The sequence below is a fragment of the Bidens hawaiensis genome, unplaced genomic scaffold, assembly GCF_021521415.1.
Source record: "Bidens hawaiensis isolate Kalapana, Puna unplaced genomic scaffold, B.hawaiensis_p1.1 tig00006845_1, whole genome shotgun sequence".
In the NCBI taxonomy this organism is placed as follows: Eukaryota; Viridiplantae; Streptophyta; class Magnoliopsida; order Asterales; family Asteraceae; genus Bidens; species Bidens hawaiensis.
In genome coordinates this window covers 1,030,576-1,054,663 of record NW_027491467.1, presented here as the reverse complement: position 1 = coordinate 1,054,663, position 24,088 = coordinate 1,030,576, and the positions used below count along the sequence as shown (strand labels likewise).

The 24,088-nt window shown below is 35.7% G+C and overlaps 2 protein-coding genes and 1 pseudogene across 3 annotated transcripts; 2 read left to right on the top strand and 1 right to left on the bottom strand.

The window, feature by feature from the left end:
- The first annotated feature begins 1,301 nt into the window (after positions 1 to 1,301).
- LOC143633666 (uncharacterized) lies at positions 1,302 to 3,155 on the top strand (annotated as a pseudogene). The gene is made up of 11 exons (XR_013153704.1): positions 1,302 to 1,373; positions 1,447 to 1,506; positions 1,582 to 1,711; positions 1,803 to 2,031; positions 2,123 to 2,215; positions 2,300 to 2,371; positions 2,457 to 2,489; positions 2,555 to 2,695; positions 2,781 to 2,837; positions 2,922 to 3,014; positions 3,114 to 3,155. The product of XR_013153704.1 is annotated as an uncharacterized LOC143633666 (transcript).
- A 1,234-nt stretch (positions 3,156 to 4,389) lies between these two features.
- LOC143633681 (uncharacterized) lies at positions 4,390 to 5,413 on the top strand. The gene has a single exon (XM_077101931.1). It carries the CDS (start codon positions 4,713 to 4,715, stop codon positions 5,313 to 5,315), a length of 603 nt encoding a protein of 200 aa, XP_076958046.1. The 5' UTR covers positions 4,390 to 4,712; the 3' UTR covers positions 5,316 to 5,413.
- Positions 5,414 to 17,528: 12,115 nt separating this feature from the next.
- LOC143633664 (uncharacterized) lies at positions 17,529 to 18,632 on the bottom strand. The gene has a single exon (XM_077101919.1). The coding sequence runs from the start codon at positions 18,630 to 18,632 to the stop codon at positions 17,529 to 17,531; it is 1,104 nt and encodes a 367-aa protein (XP_076958034.1).
- Positions 18,633 to 24,088: the final 5,456 nt, after the last annotated feature.

Sequence of the window (24,088 nt, the reverse complement as noted above, 5' to 3'; positions counted from 1 at the left end):
AAGACCTTGTTCATGTTCGTTCGTTAAGGAAATAATGTATTCACGAACGGTTCACGGACACTTACTGAACGAGATTATGTGTTTGTGTTTGTGTTTGTGTTCGTTTATTAAGGAAATGAATGTGTTCACGAACGCTTCACGAACACGAATAAAATCGGCAAAGCCTAGATTTTTGAGACCGTTGTATTCATTAGCGTGAATGTAATAAATCGAACGAACATGAACAAGGGCATATTCGTGTTCGTTTATTTATCTTTAAACGAACATGAACACTTAATCGAACAAATATTTAAGTTTTTTTAAAAAAATGAGCACTTGTGTTCGTTTATTTAAAATCTACTAACTGCACCCGATGACAAATCCAGAGGGAGGGGGGGGGGGGGTTAGGGCAGCTAGTTGTGGGCCTATCAAATTTGAGGCATCTAAGCCCAGTTATTTTAACCCTTAAAAATTATATGTGAGGGTGGTGATAGGAACTTTTTGCGTTAGATCTCGTCCCAAACTCGAACCCCCCCTCCCCCCCAACCCCAATCACGACTGGTATTATTGAACTACATGAAGATATAAAGCGTTTAAATAAGGAGCATGATGGTGAATAAAACGGAGCTTTAGGTCTTCAAATACATAGCTAATTTAGGTTTTGAGATGGTTTATCTGGTACATGACTATTAGAAGAATCGAAAGCAATTTTTCACCATTTTTCTTTTTATTTTATTTTATATGTTAATAATCTAGGCTAGGCATGTAGTGGTTTGGGCTTAATAACTTATATGGGCTTAATACTCTTGAATGGGGTCAGTATGTAACCCGAATTGAATTGGTGTGAAGGTTCTAGCAGCAAAGCAAACGAACAACACTCCGTCTCACAAACACCAAATTCATTCACCAAAAACAATCAAATCAGTATGGAGGCTTTAGAGCTTGTAAAGAAAGGCTCAACTCTTATTTTCCTCAACACACTCTTTTTGGCATCGATACTCAGGTACCTACCAATTCCAGTTTGGTGGTTATAATCATAATCCTCATTGATTCACAGTCACTGTTAGTTTTAGTTTTGTTTTTCCCCAAATTTTGTCATAATTGATTTTATTACCTCCTCCTCTGATGTTTTTTATTATCCATATAAAGCAAAAGTTTATGATGTTGTATTATAATTACTATATGCTGCAGATGTTTTCTGTTGATTCCACTCATTTTATTTATTACACTTCTTCTAACAGGTACCTGCCTTTCATGTTTCCCCTATCCTTCCCTTTTTTGTATGTCGGTCCGTTTACTCCTTCTTATAATCTGGACCTTTTATGTTTCCTTGCAGAGGTGGCAGTGAGTTTTCACCAATGGTCGGTTTCTTCATCGATTTGAATCCTTCTGAGGTTAATAATATTTACACTAGTTCATCAAGTATTATACTTTACTCTTGTCTAAAGTTTAATGATTATGTTACAGGTAATTGTTCGTAAGTGGGACCCGCAAGAGGAGCGACTAGTCAAAGTACCCGAAGAAGAGGTACGCGCACTGTCGTTTCCATGAATATGTGCTGTCGGTTTATTTTTTAAATGTTAATTTTCTTTTATGTTGTAGGAAGAAAGATACGCTCGAGCTGTAAAAAGTTTGGAATTCGACAAGTACCTCGGGCCGTACAATCTAAGTCAATATGGAGAGTGGAAAATGCTATCAAACTATATTACAAAGAGTATCATTGAACGCATTGGTAATTCTCTTTTTTTTTTTATAATGAAATGAATATGTGGCTGTGGGTCTCGGTTATTCAATCTAACGTGTAATGTTTTGCCCACACACAGAACCCATTGGAGGAGATATCACGGTTATCAATGAACCAGACATTCTTGAAACCGGTCCTAAAACCGCAATGGAGGAAGCGTTGTCTGAGCAACTAAGGAATAATATAGTAATGTTCCATCGTCTGATGATAAGTTTAAAAAAAGAGGATGTTATTACACGAAAATACCACGTTTAATTAAGAAAAAAGGTGCCATTAGCCACGACCTTACTTCCTTGAATCTTGACAAGGTACACAACTACACGTTACATGTTATTTCTAATTACAATTTTGCCATTGTTGATAGCATTTTATATTTATTGTTATATATTTATCATGTAGACAAGTTTGCTGGAAAGCATACTGATGAAAGAATATGGAGGAACCGAAGATTTGCTTCTTGGAGAGCTGCAATTTGCTTTTATTGCGTTTTTGGTACGAACTTATAGCTGTATATAATTTACATTATTTAATTTATATAAAGGAATCTTTGAGTTTAAAACGTGTTTAATGCGACAGATGGGGCAATCACTTGAAGGGTTTCTTCAATGGAAAGCTATTGTTCACCTTCTATTTGGTTGTACCGAAGCTGTAAGTTATATGCTTGCATCAAATCGACTTTATGTGAACGTTACTTTTTGAAGTTTTAATTATCTTTGTTTAATTTGTTTTGAAGCCTCTGCACTCAAGGAGTCGTTTATTCACCAAGGTTAGTGTCATATTATTTGTGAAGTTACTTTCGATGTTCATTATTGTTGACATATTTGTTTATAGTTTATGAAGGTGCTATATAGTCAACTCAAGTATGCGCTACAGAAAGGTCAATCGGATAATACTGATGCTGCAAAGGGACCCGTAACATTGTTAGATGAATCATTTTTATCTTCCGATAGTTTTCTTCATCACTTGTGCAAGGTATTCGCATCCTTTTGTCTGTTGTTTTTTATCTTTCGATATTTAAGTTGGTTCGTTATTTAATATTTTAGTTGGATATTTGCAGGAGTACTTTTCACTCGTGCTTGAAGCTCCCGTTGTTGATGGGGACCTTTTGACTTGCGTGAGTATTATGATGAAAGCTAACCTTTTTATTTTTACTTATTATGGAGTTATAATTTTATTAAATACATATGTATTTATGTAGACAAGGAGATTGAAAGAATTACTTGAGACGTCCCTAGGATGGGTATTTCAGCAGAACAATGGTGATGGAGTCTTTTATGAAGAAGATGATGAGGTTAGTATGGTCATTTAAGTGCACACACTATCTCCAGGATGTACCAGAATAACATTATTTATTTGTTTGTGATTAAGCGTAACAACCTTGTTTTTGTAGTTTGCTCCGGTTGTGGTGATGATGGATGAGTGAAATTTCAAGGAAGATAATAACATCAAGTTCAAGAATCTTTGTTGCGATGCCTTCGGTATCTGCTTAGTAAAGTGAACATGCCTAACGTGAACATGCCCAGGTGTGCTTAACGTGTCATTGGTCACAAGATATTGTTGCTCCCATGTAGACATGGGCGGACCTACATATGCATATCCGGGCTCATGGGGTTGAGTTTCAGAAAACTAATTGTGTACGCATAAAAAAAATTGGAGCGAACCCATACACAAAAATGGGAACAATCTTGGTGGTACCGGGTATGGAGTTTGAATTCCATATTGAAGGTCATATGATTGAAGCCTGTTAAGGGAGGGATGTATTATTTTTGCTAGTGTATATTGTCATAGGTACTAGTCGCTTGCATTAGAAAAGGAGGAATGCATTTTTTTTGCTTGTGTATATTGTCGTCAGTTATTGGTCTCTTGAATTGGGAAAGTGAGTAGGAAATGGAGTGGTTTTTAGAAATGCTATATTGAAAATGTGTTTTGCGCAATACTTTGTTTGGTTGCCTTAGAATTTGTAATTTTGTTTTAGTTTTATTCTTTTCGTTTGTAACTTGGGTGTCAACTTTCTGGCTGGATACATTATTTTTGCCCTTCAAAAGAAATAAAAAGACTCACGAAAACTTAGCTTCACACACCATGTTACATAATTTACGTCTTAAGACGCAATTCATTCTAGATGGCGTTATTATTTGTTAGGGTGCCAGTTTTGTGATTAAGACGGATCACATGAAACTCAAATACTTTTCGGAACCATCTCAATCGAGACGGCTACCCCAATTGTTAGGTTATGACTTATGATTATCATATCGAGTACAAGAGTCAAGAAGGGAGTTTCCAACCTTGGAGCCGTGCGTTTTAGGATGGTAAACAAAAAATATATATTTCAAAAGTCGCTAGAATTTAGTTAGCTTTGGGCCCCTATAATGATTGAGCCGCCCTTGCGTGACCCAAATATTTCTCGATCCGCGACTGAGTGCAGAACAAAACCTATTTAAGGAAGCACAGTTTTGCATTTGCAGACAACTAGTAATGGCGCCACGCTTTTCTCTGCTACCTTCTTTCTTCAAACTCCCCAAAACCCATTTTCACAATCCAAACCCATATATCAGATCACCCATTACCCGACCCGGATCCCTTTTCTTCACGGCCTCAATAAACGGGCCACAATCCCCATTTGCTCAAGGTCAGTACCCTTTAATTTCATCTTTAGAATGCATTCCTTTGCTATCAATAACTTCCAAAACCATTTATTCATAAACCCCATTAAAATCTTTATGTTATATGGTACATTAATCTGTCCTGTTGTCCTATGCACACCAACTGTTTGTGAAAATGCCTGAATGAATTTGCAGCATCAATTCGACCATACGCGAAAGGAAAACCGCCTCATTACGATCTGTTCGGCAACGGGAAGCCCGGAGACAAGAAATTTAGAGAAGCGTGGGGGAAAGAACTCGATGAAGACGATTGTTTATGGACCGGAAGCGAAGGCGAAAGTGATAAGGAAACCGATAAACACAATCTTGATAAAGAAATCAAGAAAATGAAACAAGAAGCAAAGGCTCAAGATGATCTCATTGATGCTGATGACAGTGATGAGTTACGAAGCGTATGGTCGGGCAGTGATGAAGAGAAGACGTTATGGACCGGTAGTGAGTGTGATGACGACGATGATGTTCCTACAGAACCGTACCCTAATGAAAAAAGTGATCCTTATATCGATAAATTATTTGAATTTAATGAAAAGCCTAAGTATCGGACCATATCCGAGCTGTTAAAATCAGAGCAGGAACCGGAAGAGTTATCACCAGGAAAGAAGGCTAGAAAACTTGCGGTTGAGAATGCGTTAAAGAAACTTAAGAAAGGACCCGATGGACGTTACATTAACGTATGGGAGGTTATGAGTGATTTGGATATTCTTATTGGTGCGTTTGAGAATATTGTTTCCGGGCCTGAGTATGAAGAGCTTCGGAAGGATGGCCCCAAGAAGTTGAATATGGAGTTTTTTAAGGATATACAAGCGCGCATGAGAGACCCGAATTATAAGTATTCGCCTGAGTTGAAGTTGAAACCGAAGAGCAAAGTGGTACCGAGAAAGAAATGGCAAAAGGCAGAGTCTAGGCGGAGGAAAGCACGGAAGCGTTAAGGTTTTGTACTTTTGTTTTTTAGTTTTATGGCCCTTGTAACTTTATATTACTGGTATTCTATGATCATTTTTGTTAAATTTGTTATGATATTTCATCTTACTAATTGAATTTATAGAAGGATAGAGTTTTATGAACGTTGTAATCAAGTAGCCTATAAATGAGCCAAACGTTCAGTGAATCGTTCAAGAATTGTTCGGCCGAATGTTTGTTTTTGTTCATTTATTTAATAAACGAACGAACATGTATAAAATTTTTTGGTTCATTTAGTTAAACGAACAAACATGAGAACACATGCCACGTTCATTCATTTATGTTCACTAGCGTTCATTCATTTATTCATTTAAAATAATTGTGCTCACTACAATTTAGTCTAAATCTATGAAATTAAAATATCACTTCTTACAACCTAGCATAATTTTAGAATTTTTAGGCCTAACAGATTGATATTCACATTTAGTTTTAATAATGGGTGTTCACTTGATTATGTTCATTCATTTACGTTCGTGAACCATTCGTTTATTCTGCTAACAAACCAACATAAACAAACACGAACATGCTCATGTTCTTAACAAATGAACACAAACAAGAAAACACTGTTTGTTTAATTGATCTTGTTTGTTCGGTTAAAGTTAAACGAACGAACACAAACATGCCCCATTCATGCTTGTTCGGTTCGTTACAAGTCTAGTGCTGATATTAACTGTGTTGAAGCCCTTGTAAGCTAGTTCTCTGTTGATTTTGTAAACTAGAACTGATCATGCCTAAACTTAGGTCAAAATTGAGTCAGTAACAAAATTTGATCTTTAAACCATGTCTACAATGTTATGTTCACTACAAAGTTTATTCTATGTAGGTGAATGGCTATAGGCTGGTGAAACATCAGCACAAAAGACCCGTTGACTCAAATCAGCATCCACAAAGTGTGCACATTATGACATTTCGTGTTATATGCTGGCTGTGTATTATATCATGTTAGTAAAAGAGTCTATAGAAAGATAGATAGATTCATGATAATTAAGTAAGAAAAACATGTTTGTCTAGACATTCGATCATCTCAGTATTAATATTAATACGAGCCTGATAAAACGACTTACTAGCAAGACTACAAAGTTCAAATTATGCTAGTCATAAACTCATAACATATGGTATATGATTAGTAGTAGCGAGCACAATAACCATGATAAAACATAGGATGTGCATGATTAGAGTATTAGACATCCATGTTACATGTTATCATGCACCATGGCATTTCCCATACTGCCATGCATCATCATTGGTAAAGGATGATACATGGGCATCCTTGCTTGATGATCAGGATAAGTTAGCATTCCACCATTGAAGCTTCCACCGAGTTGACTTCCTTCTAGATCAACAAAACCCGACCCGTCATTCCATCCCATGTGTGGATGATTCCCCATATTCATGCTCTGTTTCAAATACCTTTCAAAAGACATCTCGTCTTCGAGGTTTCTTGGATAACCAAGAGTGAACAAAGGTTGACTTTTTGGTGCATTCAAACTTGTGATCTGATTTTGAATATTTTGGTAATTTCCGTCATCCAAGAAAGTAGAAATTTCTGGGTTACTAGATGGCCAAAGCTCTGCATACTTACCAGATTTCACCAGCTTCTTGATTAAGTTGTTGGGGTCAACATTTCCAGAAACGTTGACTTTTTGTTTCTCCGAATTTATATCTACAGAGTAAACTCCTGCACTCATAATCCCAACTCAGTAATCAGACATAGTAATCTCTTTTGAACTTTCTTCATATGAAAGACACCAAAATAATTTCTCACTTATGCTTGTGAACGAACCGTGCAAACACGAATGGAGCATGTTCATATTCGTTCAACTTTAACCGAACAAACAGTCGGACATGAACAACTAAACGAACATGGTTTTCTTGTTTGTGTTCGCTTGTTAAGAAAACGAACGTCTTTGTGTTCGCGTTCGTTGATGTTTGTTTGTAAACAATATAAACGATAGGTTCATGAGCATAAACAAACAATCGAAAATGAACATAACTGAGCAAAAACCAATGAAAAGTAAACGTAAGCACAAATATGTTTGGCCAAAAAGTTATTAATACTATACTAAATTTTAAATCGGCCTAAAAAATTTAAATGAATATATTAACGAATGTAAGTGAAGGAACTTAATCAAACTTAGAGCAATGAACATAGATGAATGCAAACGAACTAACATAAACGAATTTAAATGAACAAACACAAAGAAATTTCACGACCAAAAATGAATAAACAAGACATGTGTTCATGAACGGTCCACTAAAAGTTCGGTTCATTTACATTTTACATGCCTAGTTTCACTGTATTTTATTGCATTATCTGATTTTCTAGTCCTTCTTCATTGTATTTCTGCAGCAGCTAAAAGCTAAAAAAATAATTTTTAAGCATGGTCAAAATAGAATAGTCAAAATATTTACTGTCATCATGAGCAATAAGCTATTAGAAGGTCTAATTTCTCTTTTATGGTGAAAACAAACAAAATATATAAAAAATAACCGATCTTCAGAGAAGTTAAAGAATAATGGTCTAGATATACCTTCAATTTTTTTGAGTATTTTCTTGACTTTATTCTTGCATCCATCACAGTGAATATTAACTTTGAGTGAAAGAGTCTGATTATGCAAGAAAAGAAGGTAGCTGATATTAAAATAACAAACCAGAGCAGCAAGAAACACATATCTTTATTTACATTTATAAAGAAAAGAAAAGAAGGAAAACAATGGAAACCTTAATCTTTAATATCTGGACATGCTCATTTGTTGACATTTCTCTTCTTCTGTTCTTCAGCCTTTGTTGTTGTAACTTGTAAATGTGTTTTTTTCTACTTTTAGAAAGTTTTTGAGAGAGAAAGGTTTGTACTCAAATATGTCATGTGATGATACCAAAAGAAGAAGAAAAACACACTATGGATATGTTGAGAGAGAAATGGAGTGTAAGATTGTGTGATTTGACCAGTATTTGAAGGATGTACTACCTGCAGATTTTTGGTTAATTTTCTTCTCTCTTATGATTATTTTGCATATTTTTTAATTACAAAAAATGAGATTTAATGGCTTTTTTGGTATTTTGTCTTTCATGATGATAAAAAAGAGGGAATTTGGAATGGGTAAAATAGTTAAAACTATAAAAATAGGTGGTTTATGGCTAATTATGGGGTTGTAAACAAACCGAAATGGTCAAGGCCATGTTTATGTTCCTATGTTAAACTTTTATCAGTAAATCAAACGGTTCACAAGCACCCAAGTGAAGAAGAATTTCTTTTCCATTTGTTCTATAAGGAAATGAACTTATTCGTAAATGGTTCGTGAACACAAAGAAAAATTTATTTGATTTGGCTCGGTTAGTCTCAACAGTTAACTCCAAAAACCAAGTTTATTTTGACGTTTTTTTTTTAATTTATATTCATATGCTAAGTTTACATATAAGTATCACATAAAACTTGTATATATAGTTTTATGTCACATAAATTTTTTTTTAAAATCTACATGATTAGCCTAGAAAGTCACCGAAAAATATTATGACCAAAGACCAATTGGTTCAACGGTAGCCTTATGACTTTCTTTATGGGAGGTTGTGGATTCGAGTCTCACCTGAAGTATTTTGTTTCTGGTTGAGCCAATGGGGTTTCTCCTGAGTGGTTAGGCTGGATCACCACGTTATGTTCTTCGGGCGAAAGGGTGATTTGGCCTTCGCTGTTAAAAAATAAATAAATAAAATAATATTATAAACTTTTAACGAAAACACGTGAACAAGCATTAGCGAACATAAATGGGCGTAAATGAACACAACTGAATGGACATAGTCTATGTTCTTATTTGTTCATTTAATTAATCGAATCAAATTCAATGCTTATGTTCATTCATTTATTAAACACACAGAAATAATCAAACTTTTCAATGAACTATTCCCAAATATTTCGCCAAAAGTTTAGTTCATTTACCTCTAGCTAAAAGTGGTGTAATATCTTAATATCTCTTCATGTTAAATTTAGATTTTAGAGTGGGTAAAATATACAGTAGCTTCTATTTGAAGTTTTGAACTATTTCTTGTTTACCTGTCTTTCAATCCGTCACCAATCAATCAAGTCAGCCGTTCTTTGGTAAAAAGAAAATGTTTTTTAATTGTTACTTCTACATAAATGATTTTTTCTTAAATAAACATTTCATAAAAGTAACCAGATGACTTATTTGATTGACATTTTTTTTGGTTGCATTTACATATTTTATTTTGCTAAGTGGCTTAATTATATATTTTCTCAATTATAAAATGTAATTACATATTTACCCTTATTTAAGCATATAAATTACATATTTACTTACCTAGTTCACTAAAATTAATATATTAGTAGACTATTATATCCTTAATTAAAAAATAAAATTGAACACAGATTTATAAACATGGTCTGCTGCACCACGCAAAAAAATTTGATCTAAACATGTTGAGTGGCCACTTTAGACCAAATCGTAGTGGGCGATAAAATTGGGCGATGAGGGGCAAGAACACCGGCTCTGGGCTAAAATGGGCTACAAGTGGGAGCGACATGTTTATATCGCCCAACTTGTGTGATGATGATGATGACGTGGCGATCAAGTATAGGTGGTGGGTTGGGGGGGGGGGGGGAGGTTGGGCTACAACACCGCCCCTGGGCTACCCCCTTGGCCAAATGTCAAAAATCTCTTTCATTTTGTAGCCCTCCCTCCACTACAAATAGTGTTAGAGCATTTTTAGTCTGTCTCTCATCCATATCTCTATAATTACACTAAAAAACACTACATTTCTTTTTCATGTTCAATTAAATAATATTTTTTAATATATTTATCATTACTGTTTTTTATCTCATTCTACTCACAGCCAATTCAACAATTATTAAAAAATAAACAACGAGAAACAAAGTTTCCCCAAAATTTTTTTTTTAAAAAATCATTATCTTTTCTCTCTTCATCCTATAATTTACACTCACAATCACTCACAACCCAACCCTATAATTAGCAAATTCTCTTTTCATAAATATTAGGAAATGGGTTGAGAACGCTCTTATCATCACACAGATCCTCTTCTCCGACTTAGTTTTGATCTCTCTCTCTCTCTCAAACACTCTGTCTCTCGCCGAACCACCACACACAACCCATCACCCCCACATAGTCCTCCACTATTTTGTTTTACCGGATTGCTCGACCCATCTTTGGCGACTGCCAACACAACCACATTTCTAGATTTGAAGTGATGGATTAGATACAAACTTGGTTGATGTCTTTTTACCCGTTTAAGAGCTTCAGTGTGGGGGAATTAGCGACTTTCTTATATATAGGTCACCGCACTCCTCAAATTTGGAGTGTTCGTTGCCATTCTGGCCAAAATATGTTGTCTTAACCGGGCCCACTCTAGCTTTTAGAGTTTGGCTTGGTCATTCCCCCGAGGGAACCATCTGACGGATGTCACTTGATAGTCGTTGTGTCACCACAAGAGCAGAACTCTGTGACGTAACACACGGTGGGATGAAAACCCGGTTGGGCTCAGGGTTTAAACTGACAATATTTGCATATAGTGGATTTAACTCTTATGGCTACTAACATTACTTTGTTTTTTAATTTGATTTAATTTATTTGAGGGGTAAATGGGTAATTTGATTTAAAAAAAAGGATAAATATGTAACTAAACTTGTTGATTGGAGAAATATGTAATTGATATTTTTTTAATAAGAGGAAACATATAAAAATCTCATTTTTATAATCAAAATAACTCTTCTTGTATGACTCATTTCATTGGTTATTGAGAAAGGTTTTGTTTTTTTTGTTTTTTTTTTCATACTTATTTTACTTGTAAACGGAATGGTTTCTATTTCAATGGTATAAAAATTCATATTGATGTGTAGACGTTTTTTTTTCTGTTTAGTGGTTAAGAATTATAGTCTCATGATAGACTAATATAAAAAGGTTCTGTCACACCCAGAAAACCTTAACTTAACACAGCGGAAGTCTTTAACTTTAATTCATTCGGGTTATGACAGATGCCGATAGTCAACAATAATAACCATTTAATAATAAAAGCATCATCTTTTATTATAAGAAATATTTTACAAAATCAGAGTTTACTACACGTGCTAATGCACGGTTTACAACACATCACTTTTGTTCAAACACCCCACGCTCTCGTTTCCATGCCACCTCGAAACCTTCACTTTCCTGCAAAGCATATTTAAATAATATTTGGGTCAACACGAATGTTGGTGAGTTATTCCTGAGAAGAAAAACTTATTATATAAATATAAACAATTTATATATAAACAACACATGAATATAATGGTGTACGGCCATTATACTCCCAATAAAACCGATCATAACACGGTATAACACAATAACGAAACCCGCATTTTACCTTTAAGCACAAAAAGCGTTAGTTGTAAACTAGCTAAGAATACAACGCGTGTATGACTACCAATTTGATAACTCGAAACGTACCATACTCGAAATATTCCCACTTTTAACCCAACGCGAATGGAAGTGGGGGGCGTCACCCCGATAGATCTACCAACATTTCTGTGCCCTCAATTCGGTTAACAGTTATTTAACCAAATTGATTCATCCCACAATAACGACAATTTGTAGTATAATGCGTTTTCAAAACATATATATATATAAATACGAATATAGATATACAATATGCTTTTCGGAGGAAGAACTCACCTTTGATTTCAGTGTTCGAATAAATGCTCGTTCCTATATTAGTACACGTTCGTTAATTTTAGGTTTGACTAAAATATATATATTCTTATTCTAAAAATCCACACAAGCATATAACACATAAAGTTTACTACTTATAATCTTATAATTCTATACTTAAAAATATAAACAAGTAATAATCAACTAATAATTGTTTTATTTAATAATTTAATTTAATTATTAAAATTTATAAAAATTATTACCTTTAGTTGCTGGAGTGTTTTGGAAAAATTCAAGTTATTATTTTATTTAAAATTTTGACTCTATTATAATCGGTTTTGTCGGTTTTGCCGGTTTCGTTGATTTTGAGCTTAAAAACGAACCGGTTGTCATTTTTATGAAACTTTTAGTTTTAAATTATCTAGAACACTTTTTATATAGTTTTTAGTCAAGTTTTATTGGTTTTTCAATAAAAATGTTTTGGTTCTTATTTTGTTGCCAATTTCTTAAAAATGTCAATTTTTAACGTTTTCGTGTCGGTTTTCGCGACACGAACCGTGTTGGTTTAAGTTTTGCTATTCTTGACTTTTCTTATACTTTAACTTATGTTAAATATAAGAATATTATGACTTTGGGAGCTGTTTTAATTCAGTTCCAAAAACTCATGTCGGTTCACCTTAAAAGTCGAACTTTCCGACCGTTAAAGTCACCGACAAGCTATTTAAGTCACAATGTCAAAACCAAACCATTTGGTACAGCAAATATACATATAATAACAAGTAATATATCATTACATCCATGTTTGATCATCTAGCACCAAGTATGCACACAAAACAAATTTTTAACTACACATGCTTAAGCCTTAGCTTAAGTTTTCAACTATACAATATACATGTTATTTCTACAATCTCTACAAGGTGTTTATGTACCAAAATTTCCAGATCTTATTAACCCATATTAACATCTTATTTCATCCCATTGTTATCCTTTAACAAACACATTCTTGATTTCTTTAACAACAAAGTTTCTATTACTAGTAAGTAGCAATTTTTAATAACCTTATTATCATACTAACAATCTTTACAATAGAGTTTACTAAAGTAATCCTAACCACAAGTCTTTAATCATCCACACAAGATTATGTTCACTTATCAAATCATTTTGCAAAACATCTTGTACAATTTACAAAGTTTCCTTTATTAGTAAGTTTAACACAAACTCTTGTTTATCTAAGTTATCATGTTTCATGCATCCTAGTACTTCTAGTAGATTTTATTCCTTTCCATATGTCCCATTCAATCACTTAGTTTGTCATTTTCAATCCATATAAGACAAGTATGAGCTTTATGATCAAAATCAAATTTTTGTATTACTTGCATGTGTAAGTAACTTTCCAACAAAGTCAAATCCCTACACTTTTGTCAACCCTTTTCCAAGATCCTTTCAAAACCATTATTATTATTACTTACAACTTTTTCAAGTAATCAAGTATGTGGGTTTTCAAAATTATCATTATTTCTTTAACCATTTTACCATTTAACAAGCTTACAACTTCAATCCAATACCAAAATCAAAACTCACGGCCTAACATGGGTATTTTTACTCATTATCCATCTTTGATCTTTTGGCCATTTACACGTTTACTTCCAATATTAAAACAATACCTAAACCCATTTGTTAAACAAACTCAAGTAACATCAATATGGACAATCTATACAAGCTAAAATGCAACCATAACAAGTCCTATAATCAACAAAACCCATCTTATACATTCCTATGTAAACTCACGGTTCACACATATGCATGTATATATCCATATTATACCTACATGTACACTACCAAGCATACTAAAATCAAGCTTTAAACATCAAATAGCAACTAATATACACAAATCTTGAAGTGGGTTACCTTGGGTTTCGGATTTGGTGTCTAAGGAGGTGATAATGTGACCTTGTGTTGGTTATAATCCTTCCTTTGGCTTCCTACTTCTTGTTATTAGCTTAACCTTCCACCAAAGATCTCCTAATCAAGTGTTGTGTGTATAAAAATTTGAAAATGTGAGATGGTAAGGTGGTGGTGGGGTGGCCGGTTATATGAAGGAAGAAAGAGAGGTATAGGGTTGTGAGTTGGATGGTATAGGGTGTGCATGTGTCCAAGTGTGTAGCTTCCAAGTAATCTATCAATCATTGCATACCTATATGTAAGCTTTTCATTGGTGGGTTTGGGAGGTGGGTTGGGTTGTGTGTAAGTGGCGGCCGAGAGAGATGGGAGAGGGAGAGGGAGAAAGAGAGGTGGTTTTGAATAATGACATGTGATAATACCTAGGTGTTAAAGTTTAACGTATCTCGTAATTTATCTAGCCAAACGACTTCCGTTTCTAATACTTTTTATCAGACTTTGAGCGAAATTAGATTACAGTCAATGTCTGCCTAAAAACAAAATTTTCTGATAAACTTAATGTCGGGCTCTTACGGTGTCCTCTACTGGCTTTCGGTTACTTATTTTCTAATTTTTGCGATTCGAACCTTCTAAAATTAAGTTTATACACTATCTCTAATATCCTAACATAAAATTTTATTTTTCGAGGTCATCTTGACACGTTTATGAATTTATCCGTTTTGAGATATTACCCGGTGTCAATCTGTACAGTGTCAGCTACACGACAAAATTGAACTTTTTTGGGTTCCATATTTTAAAATTCAACTAAAGTCAAAAACTTTGACTAAAAATATTATTCCTATGTATTTATTTTACTAATTAATACACGATTACGGTTAAGATAATTACCAGATTAGTCTAATTTTTGGCAGTTGTCACATTCACCCATCCTTTTAGAAATTTCGTCCCGAAATTTAGGATGTAGTGCTGGTTTCGGTTTCTTCTGGGAATAGGTGAGGGTACTTCGCCTTCATTTGATCCTGACGTTCCCACGTGAACTCGGGACCAAGTCTTGAATTCCAGCGAACCTTGATAAGCTTAATCCTGTTACGCCTTAGCTTCTTGATTTTCCAGTCCATGACTTCAACAGGTTCTTCTACAAATCGAAGCTTACCATCAACCCTTATGTCTTCAATAGGAACAATCAGCGATTCGTCAGATAGACATTTCTTCAGATTGGATATGTGAAACACGTCGTGTATTCCACTGAGTTCTGAAGGTAGGTCGAGTCGATAGGCTACCGACCCTACTCGTTCGGTAATTTTGAACGGTCCAACGTATCGTGGACTAAGTTTTCCTCTTTTACCAAATCTGACTATGCCTTTCCAAGGTGATACCTTTAGTAACACTTGGTCTCCTACCTGGAATTCCAACGGTCTCCTGCGATTATCCGCATAACTTTTCTGTCTGTCGGCTGCAGCTTTTAACCTATCCTTGATTTGAAAGACTCTGTCGGTAGTCTCTTGGACAATTTCAGGACCTGTAAGTTGCTTTTCTCCAACTTCTGCCCAACAAAGAGGAGATCGACATTTTCTTCCGTACAAAGCTTCAAACGGTGCAGCCTTAATACTGAAGTGGTAGCTGTTATTATAGGAGAATTCAGCTAAATGCAGATGAGTATCCCAACTACTTCCGAAATCAATGATACAGGCTCGCAGCATGTCTTCCAATGTTTGGATAGTTCTCTCGCTTTGACCGTCTGTCTGGGGGTGATAGGCGGTGCTCATATCTAAGCGAGTTCCTAGGGATTCGTGAAGAGATTGCCAAAAACGAGAAACAAATCGACCATCTCTGTCAGAAATGATTGAGACCGGTATTCCATGTTTGGCTACGATCTCTTTCAGATACAGCTGAGTTAACTTCTCCATTCTGTCTTTTTCTCTAATGGGTATAAAATGAGCGGATTTAGTTAATCTATCCACAATTACCCAAATCGCATTATAACTTCGCGGCGTAACTGGCAGTTTGGTTATGAAGTCCATGGTAATATTATCCCATTTCCACTTAGGGATCTCTGGTTGTTGCAGTAGTCTAGGCGGTCTTCTATGTTCAGCTTTCACTTTGGAACATGTCAGGCACTTGCTGACATACACAGCTATGTCTCTTTTCAAGTTAGGCCACCAATAATGTTCTTGGAGATCTTTATACATCTTGGTTGATCCTGGGTGGATCGAATATCCAGACTTATGCGCTTCGTCTAGAACAAGATTACGCAGATTTCCATAGAGTGGTACCCAAACTCGATCAAGTAGGTATAGTGTCCCATCAGACTTTGTGACAAATTCATTTTCAAGTCCTCGCAATTTCTCAAACCTTACATTTTGCGGTTTCAAAGCTTCACGCTGTGCATCACGAATTCGAGTAGTAAGACTCGTTTGAATCGTCAACCCTAATGCACGAACACGCAGAGGCTTTTCTCTTTCCTTTCGACTCAACGCATCAGCCACAATATTCGCTTTACCCTTGTGGTAACGAATCTCACAGTCGTAATCATTGAGTAATTCTACCCATCGACGTTGCCTCATATTTAGCTCTTTCTGATCAAAGATATGCTGGAGACTCTTGTGATCAGTAAATATTGTACATTTGGTTCCATACAGATAATGCCTCCAAATCTTAAGAGCAAACACAACAGCTCCCAATTCCAAATCATGCGTCGCGTAGTTCTTTTCATGCACCTTGAGTTGTCTGGACGCGTAAGCTATCACCTTGTCTTGTTGCATAAGCACACAGCCAAGACCTAAGCGAGACGCATCACAATATACTACAAATCCATTGGTACCTTCTGGTAAGGACAAGATTGGTGCACTACACAACTTTTGTTTAAGCAATTGGAAGGCTCCTTCTTGTTTTTCTGTCCACTCATATTTCTTGTCTTTTTGGGTTAATTGGGTTAAGGGTTGAGCTATAGAAGAAAAATTTTCAATGAATCTATGATAGTAGCCAGCTAATCCTAAAAATTGTCGCACTCCAGTGGGTGATCTTGGTGTCTCCCAATTCTTAATTGCTTCAATTTTTGTTGGATCAACTAGGATACCATTCTCATTGATTACATGCCCTAAAAAGTGGACTTCTCGAAGCCAGAAATCGCACTTGGAAAATTTGGCATATAACTTCTCTTCTTTTAGCAATTCTAGAATCAGTTTTAAGTGTTGTTCATGTTCTTTCTTGGTTCGTGAGTAGATAAGTATGTCATCGATGAATACTATCACGAATTTATCCAAGTATGGCTTACAAACTCTGTTCATAAGATCCATGAACACAGCCGATGCATTCGTTAGGCCAAAAGGCATGACCAGGAATTCATAATGGCCATAACGAGTTCTGAAAGCGGTTTTAGGAATATCCTTTTCTGCAACACGTAACTGATGATACCCGGACCGCAAGTCGATTTTTGAGTAATAGCTTGATCCTTGCAACTGATCAAACAAATCATCAATTCTCGGTAGTGGGTACCGATTCTCAATAGTAAGTTTGTTCAGTTCTCTGTAATCGATACACATTCGAAAAGAATCGTCCTTATTTTTCACAAATAAGACTGGAGCTCCCCAAGGTGAGAAACTTGGTCTTATGAATCCTTTGTCTAGTAATTACTGGAGCTGATTAGATAACTCCTGCATTTCCGATGGTGCTAATCTGTACGGAGATCGAGCTATCGGAGCGGCATCTTGAACCAGATCGATTCTGAATTCGACTTGACGCTGAGGAGGTAATCCGGGCAAGTCTTCAGGGAAAACTTCTGGAAAATCCCGTACTACAGGAATATCCTCTATCTTTCGCTCTTTTGCCTTTGTGTCGACTACATTGACAAGAAAAGCGGGACATCCTTTCCTTAACATTTTGCGAGTTTTTGTGATACTAGAGAGTTTTAACTCGGTGTTACTCTGGTCACCTCGAATGCTCAGAAATTGACCGGTTGGGGTTGGTAAACGAACTAGCTTTTCAAAGCATACGATTTCAGCACCATTTTTGGATAACCAATCCATTCCTACTACTATATCAAAACTGCCTAACTCTACGGGTAGAAGATAGATTGGAAACCTAAGGTTTTCTAACAGAATATTGCAGTTTCGGACAATTTTACTGGTTTCAATTAGCTTCCCGTTGGCTAATTCTATTGAGTAATTATTGTCTAACTTGCTTGGTTCAATACCGAGAAGGGGTTCAAATTGGTCAGAAACAAAGCTTAAATCTGCTCCAGTATCAAATAGTACATAAGCATAATGATTATTAACGAGAAACATACCGGTGACTACGGATGAGTCTTTCCGGGCCTTTTTCGCCTTCATCTCGAATGCCTTGCTCTTAGCATTTTGTACCTTGAGTTTGGGGCAATCATTTCTGAAATGCCCGATGACACCGCACTCGAAACATTCGAAAGTTCGGTTTCCTGAACCGGACGGAGAGTCCTTACTGAAACAGTACTGAGTCTGGTGTCCAAATCGATTGCACTTCTGACATTTCCAACATTCCCCATTGTGACTCTTTCCACACCTGTTACAAGTGAATCCTTGTCCTGATCCTCTTGCGTTTGCTGCAAACATTCTTCGTGCTCCTTGGTTTCGTTTGAACTGTCCTCCTGAGTTACCATTCCACTTTCGTTTGAGTTCTCCGGTTCTCTGATTATCGGTAACTGTTTTTCGTTCATGTTCGGCGGTAGTCGCTTTCTTACCGAAGTCTTTCAGAGTTCCCATACGAATTGCATTATCAGTTAAAGATTTTGCCAGCTCTCAGGCTGACTGGATAGTGGTTGGTTTGGAGGAGGTAACCAATCCTCGGATCTCGGGAGCTAAGCCCCAAATGTACCTCTCGATTCTTGCATATTCAGGCGTAACCAGTCGGGGTACTAGCCGTGCCAAAGCGTTGAATCGGGAAGTATATCCTCCAATGTCAGCACCTTCCATCTTTAACTGCCATAATTCGTATTCGATTTTCTGAAGTTCGTTTCGGGGACAGTACTCCTTTAACAACATTTCTTTTAGTTCTTCCCAGGTTAGACGGTAAGCGGCATCTTCTCCAAGATTTTGAATTATGGAGTTCCACCACTCGAGTGCCTCATCACGGAATGAGCACACTCCGTATTTTATCCGTTCGAGAGGAGTGCAATCACTGATTTTCATTACAGATTCCATTTTCTCGATCCACCGGATAATTTCCAAAGGTCCTTCGGCACCGGTAAATTCTTTCGGTTCGCAACCTTGGAAAATTTTGTATGAGCACCCGCGTACCGTGCTACCTGAGGGGTTTTCGTTTAGATTTTTGGTTCTAGGTGCTTCTCCATTTGAAGTATTAGTTGTATTTAGGGGGTTTTGGCTTGCGTTGCGATTAGCCTCATGTTGCTCGAGTGCCGTATTTACATGTTGAGCGATTAGCTGAGCTAACTCGTCTTGAGAGGAAGGTAATCCGGTTGCTTGATTATTAATGGATCGTCTTGTTTTTGGCGCCATGTTCTTTTTAGAAAAAATATAATTTTGGTTAGTTTTGGAAAAAAGTGATATTTTTCTAAGTTGTAAAGAATCAAATAGCATCATTAATAATACAAACATAAATATAATCATCAAAGAGTGGGATTTCATAATGTACCAAAATACCAAAATTAGGTGTACTTACCTACACCTTGGTCACCCACCATATTTCTAGTTCTTACCACAACCACACAAAAAAAACAACAAGTTTCAAAGTTAAGTTACATCACAATTACCATACTAGACATATTACCCAAAACACCCTACTACGTCTAGTGAAGGCTCATCAAGTAGCCTACGCATGGCTCTATCATCTCATTCCTCATCTCGAGAACTCCTACCCTGGCGTCTGTCATCAGTCCCTGGTTCCTCAGTTCGTTCACAAACTGGTGCATCACATCACGGGTTTGGTCATCAAGACCTTGTTTATGCTCGATTGCAAGCACACGGTCCACCATGTTATGAACGATGTTCTCATAAGCTGAGAACTTGGCAAGAAGAACCATAAGTAGCTTGTGATCAGAGGGTTCCTCGACCACAGGCTCCGGTGCGGGAGGCGGTGGTGGAGAGGGTGGGATCACAGCTAATGGGAGTGCAATGACAGGGGCCGATGCATCACGGTTTGCCCTGGTCCTTTTTCGAGTGTACACCTTCAAGGGTGTAGCTCTCGAAGTAGACCCGGCATCTCCTGATGCAACTACCGGACGCCACTCCACCGGTGATAGTGGAGTACCGCTGCTACTAGAGTCGGAGTCAGATACGATCGCCACAGAGTTCGTCATCTGAATAAACATATTAATTCAAGTTAGTAATAAACAATTATATATATATCTTTGTTACCTTTTCGTTTCGAGAGGCGGGAAAGGAGCGCGTGTTTGAACATACCGTTATAGTTTATAAAACTTTATATTTTCTAATTCGCTATAACTGTTGGCTCTGATACCAACTTCTGTCACACCCCGAAAACCTTAACTTAACACAGCGGAAGTCTTAACTTTAATTCATTCGGGTTATGACAGATGCCGATAGTCAACAATAATAACCATTTAATAATAAAAGCATCATCTTTTATTATAAGAAATATTTTACAAAATCAGAGTTTACTACACGTGCTAATGCACGGTTTACAACACATCACTTTTGTTCAAACACCCCACGCTCTCGTTTCCATGCCACCTCGAAACCTTCACTTTCCTGCAAAGCATATTTAAATAATATTTGGGTCAACACGAATGTTGGTGAGTTATTCCTGAGAAGAAAAACTTATTATATAAATATAAACAATTTATATATAAACAACACATGAATATAATGGTGTACGGCCATTATACTCCCAATAAAACCGATCATAACACGGTATAACACAATAACGAAACCCGCATTTTACCTTTAAGCACAAAAAGCGTTAGTTGTAAACTAGCTAAGAATACAACGCGTGTATGACTACCAATTTGATAACTCGAAACGTACCATACTCGAAATATTCCCACTTTTAACCCAACGCGAATGGAAGTGGGGGGCGTCACCCCGATAGATCTACCAACATTTCTGTGCCCTCAATTCGGTTAACAGTTATTTAACCAAATTGATTCATCCCACAATAACGACAATTTGTAGTATAATGCGTTTTCAAAACATATATATATATAAATACGAATATAGATATACAATATGCTTTTCGGAGGAAGAACTCACCTTTGATTTCAGTGTTCGAATAAATGCTCGTTCCTATATTAGTACACGTTCGTTAATTTTAGGTTTGACTAAAATATATATATTCTTATTCTAAAAATCCACACAAGCATATAACACATAAAGTTTACTACTTATAATCTTATAATTCTATACTTAAAAATATAAACAAGTAATAATCAACTAATAATTGTTTTATTTAATAATTTAATTTAATTATTAAAATTTATAAAAATTATTACCTTTAGTTGCTGGAGTGTTTTGGAAAAATTCAAGTTATTATTTTATTTAAAATTTTGACTCTATTATAATCGGTTTTGTCGGTTTTGCCGGTTTCGTTGATTTTGAGCTTAAAAACGAACCGGTTGTCATTTTTATGAAACTTTTAGTTTTAAATTATCTAGAACATTTTTTATATAGTTTTTAGTCAAGTTTTATTGGTTTTTCAATAAAAATGTTTTGGTTCTTATTTTGTTGCCAATTTCTTAAAAATGTCAATTTTTAACGTTTTCGTGTCGGTTTTCGCGACACGAACCGTGTTGGTTTAAGTTTTGCTATTCTTGACTTTTCTTATACTTTAACTTATGTTAAATATAAGAATATTATGACTTTGGGAGCTGTTTTAATTCAGTTCCAAAAACTCATGTCGGTTCACCTTAAAAGTCGAACTTTCCGATCGTTAAAGTCACCGACAAGCTATTTAAGTCACAATGTCAAAACCAAACCATTTGGTACAGCAAATATACATATAATAACAAGTAATATATCATCACATCCATGTTTGATCATCTAGCACCAAGTATGCACACAAAACAAATTTTTAACTACACATGCTTAAGCCTTAGCTTAAGTTTTCAACTATACAATATACATGTTATTTCTACAATCTCTACAAGGTGTTTATGTACCAAAATTTCCAGATCTTATTAACCCATATTAACATCTTATTTCATCCCATTGTTATCCTTTAACAAACACATTCTTGATTTCTTTAACAACAAAGTTTCTATTACTAGTAAGTAGCAATTTTTAATAACCTTATTATCATACTAACAATCTTTACAATAGAGTTTACTAAAGTAATCCTAACCACAAGTCTTTAATCATCCACACAAGATTATGTTCACTTATCAAATCATTTTGCAAAACATCTTGTACAATTTACAAAGTTTCCTTTATTAGTAAGTTTAACACAAACTCTTGTTTATCTAAGTTATCATGTTTCATGCATCCTAGTACTTCTAGTAGATTTTATTCCTTTCCATATGTCCCATTCAATCACTTAGTTTGTCATTTTCAATCCATATAAGACAAGTATGAGCTTTATGATCAAAATCAAATTTTTGTATTACTTGCATGTGTAAGTAACTTTCCAACAAAGTCAAATCCCTACACTTTTGTCAACCCTTTTCCAAGATCCTTTCAAAACCATTATTATTATTACTTACAACTTTTTCAAGTAATCAAGTATGTGGGTTTTCAAAATTATCATTCTTTCTTTAACCATTTTACCATTTAACAAGCTTACAACTTCAATCCAATACCAAAATCAAAACTCACGGCCTAACATGGGTATTTTTACTCATTATCCATCTTTGATCTTTTGGCCATTTACACGTTTACTTCCAATATTAAAACAATACCTAAACCCATTTGTTAAACAAACTCAAGTAACATCAATATGGACAATCTATACAAGCTAAAATGCAACCATAACAAGTCCTATAATCAACAAAACCCATCTTATACATTCCTATGTAAACTCACGGTTCACACATATGCATGTATATATCCATATTATACCTACATGTACACTACCAAGCATACTAAAATCAAGCTTTAAACATCAAATAGCAACTAATATACACAAATCTTGAAGTGGGTTACCTTGGGTTTCGGATTTGGTGTCAAGGAGGTGATAATGTGACCTTGTGTTGGCTATAATCCTTCCTTTGGCTTCCTACTTCTTGTTATTAGCTTAACCTTCCACCAAAGATCTCCTAATCAAGTGTTGTGTGTATAAAAATTTGAAAATGTGAGATGGTAAGGTGGTGGTGGGGTGGCCGGTTATATGAAGGAAGAAAGAGAGGTATAGGGTTGTGAGTTGGATGGTATAGGGTGTGCATGTGTCCAAGTGTGTAGCTTCCAAGTAATCTATCAATCATTGCATACCTATATGTAAGCTTTTCATTGGTGGGTTTGGGAGGTGGGTTGGGTTGTGTGTAAGTGGCGGCCGAGAGAGATGGGAGAGGGAGAGGGAGAAAGAGAGGTGGTTTTGAATAATGACATGTGATAATACCTAGGTGTTAAAGTTTAACGTATCTCGTAATTTATCTAGCCAAACGACTTCCGTTTCTAATACTTTTTATCAGACTTTGAGCGAAATTAGATTACAGTCAATGTCTGCCTAAAAACAAAATTTTCTGATAAACTTAATGTCAGGCTCTTACGGTGTCCTCTACTGGCTTTCGGTTACTTATTTTCTAATTTTTGCGATTCGAACCTTCTAAAATTAAGTTTATACACTATCTCTAATATCCTAACATAAAATTTTATTTTTCGAGGTCATCTTGACACGTTTATGAATTTATCCGTTTTGAGATATTACCCGGTGTCAATCTGTACAGTGTCAGCTACACGACAAAATTGAACTTTTTCGGGTTCCATATTTTAAAATTCAACTAAAGTCAAAAACTTTGACTAAAAATATTATTCCTATGTATTTATTTTACTAATTAATACACGATTACGGTTGAGATAATTACCAGATTAGTCTAATTTTTGGCGGTTGTCACAGGTTTCACTTCAAAGACCGATGTGTAGACGTTTTTTTCTTTTCTAGTTGTTAAGAATCGAAGTCTTATGATAGATTAATATAAAAAGGTTCCACTTCAAAGCCCGTTCCACTCGCAAGCAAACAGTTGAGATATCTCAAACCTACGACCAAAACCATAACGTGAGTAGAGGTGCACAAAAAAACCGGGTCCGGACCC

What these genes read in the sequence shown, in the direction of transcription:
- LOC143633681 (XM_077101931.1), top strand. Translation starts at nt 4,713, where the DNA reads ATGAAACAAGAAGCAAAGGCTCAAGATGATCTCATTGATGCTGATGAC.
- LOC143633664 (XM_077101919.1), bottom strand. Translation starts at nt 18,632, where the DNA reads ATGGGAACTCTGAAAGACTTCGGTAAGAAAGCGACTACCGCCGAACAT.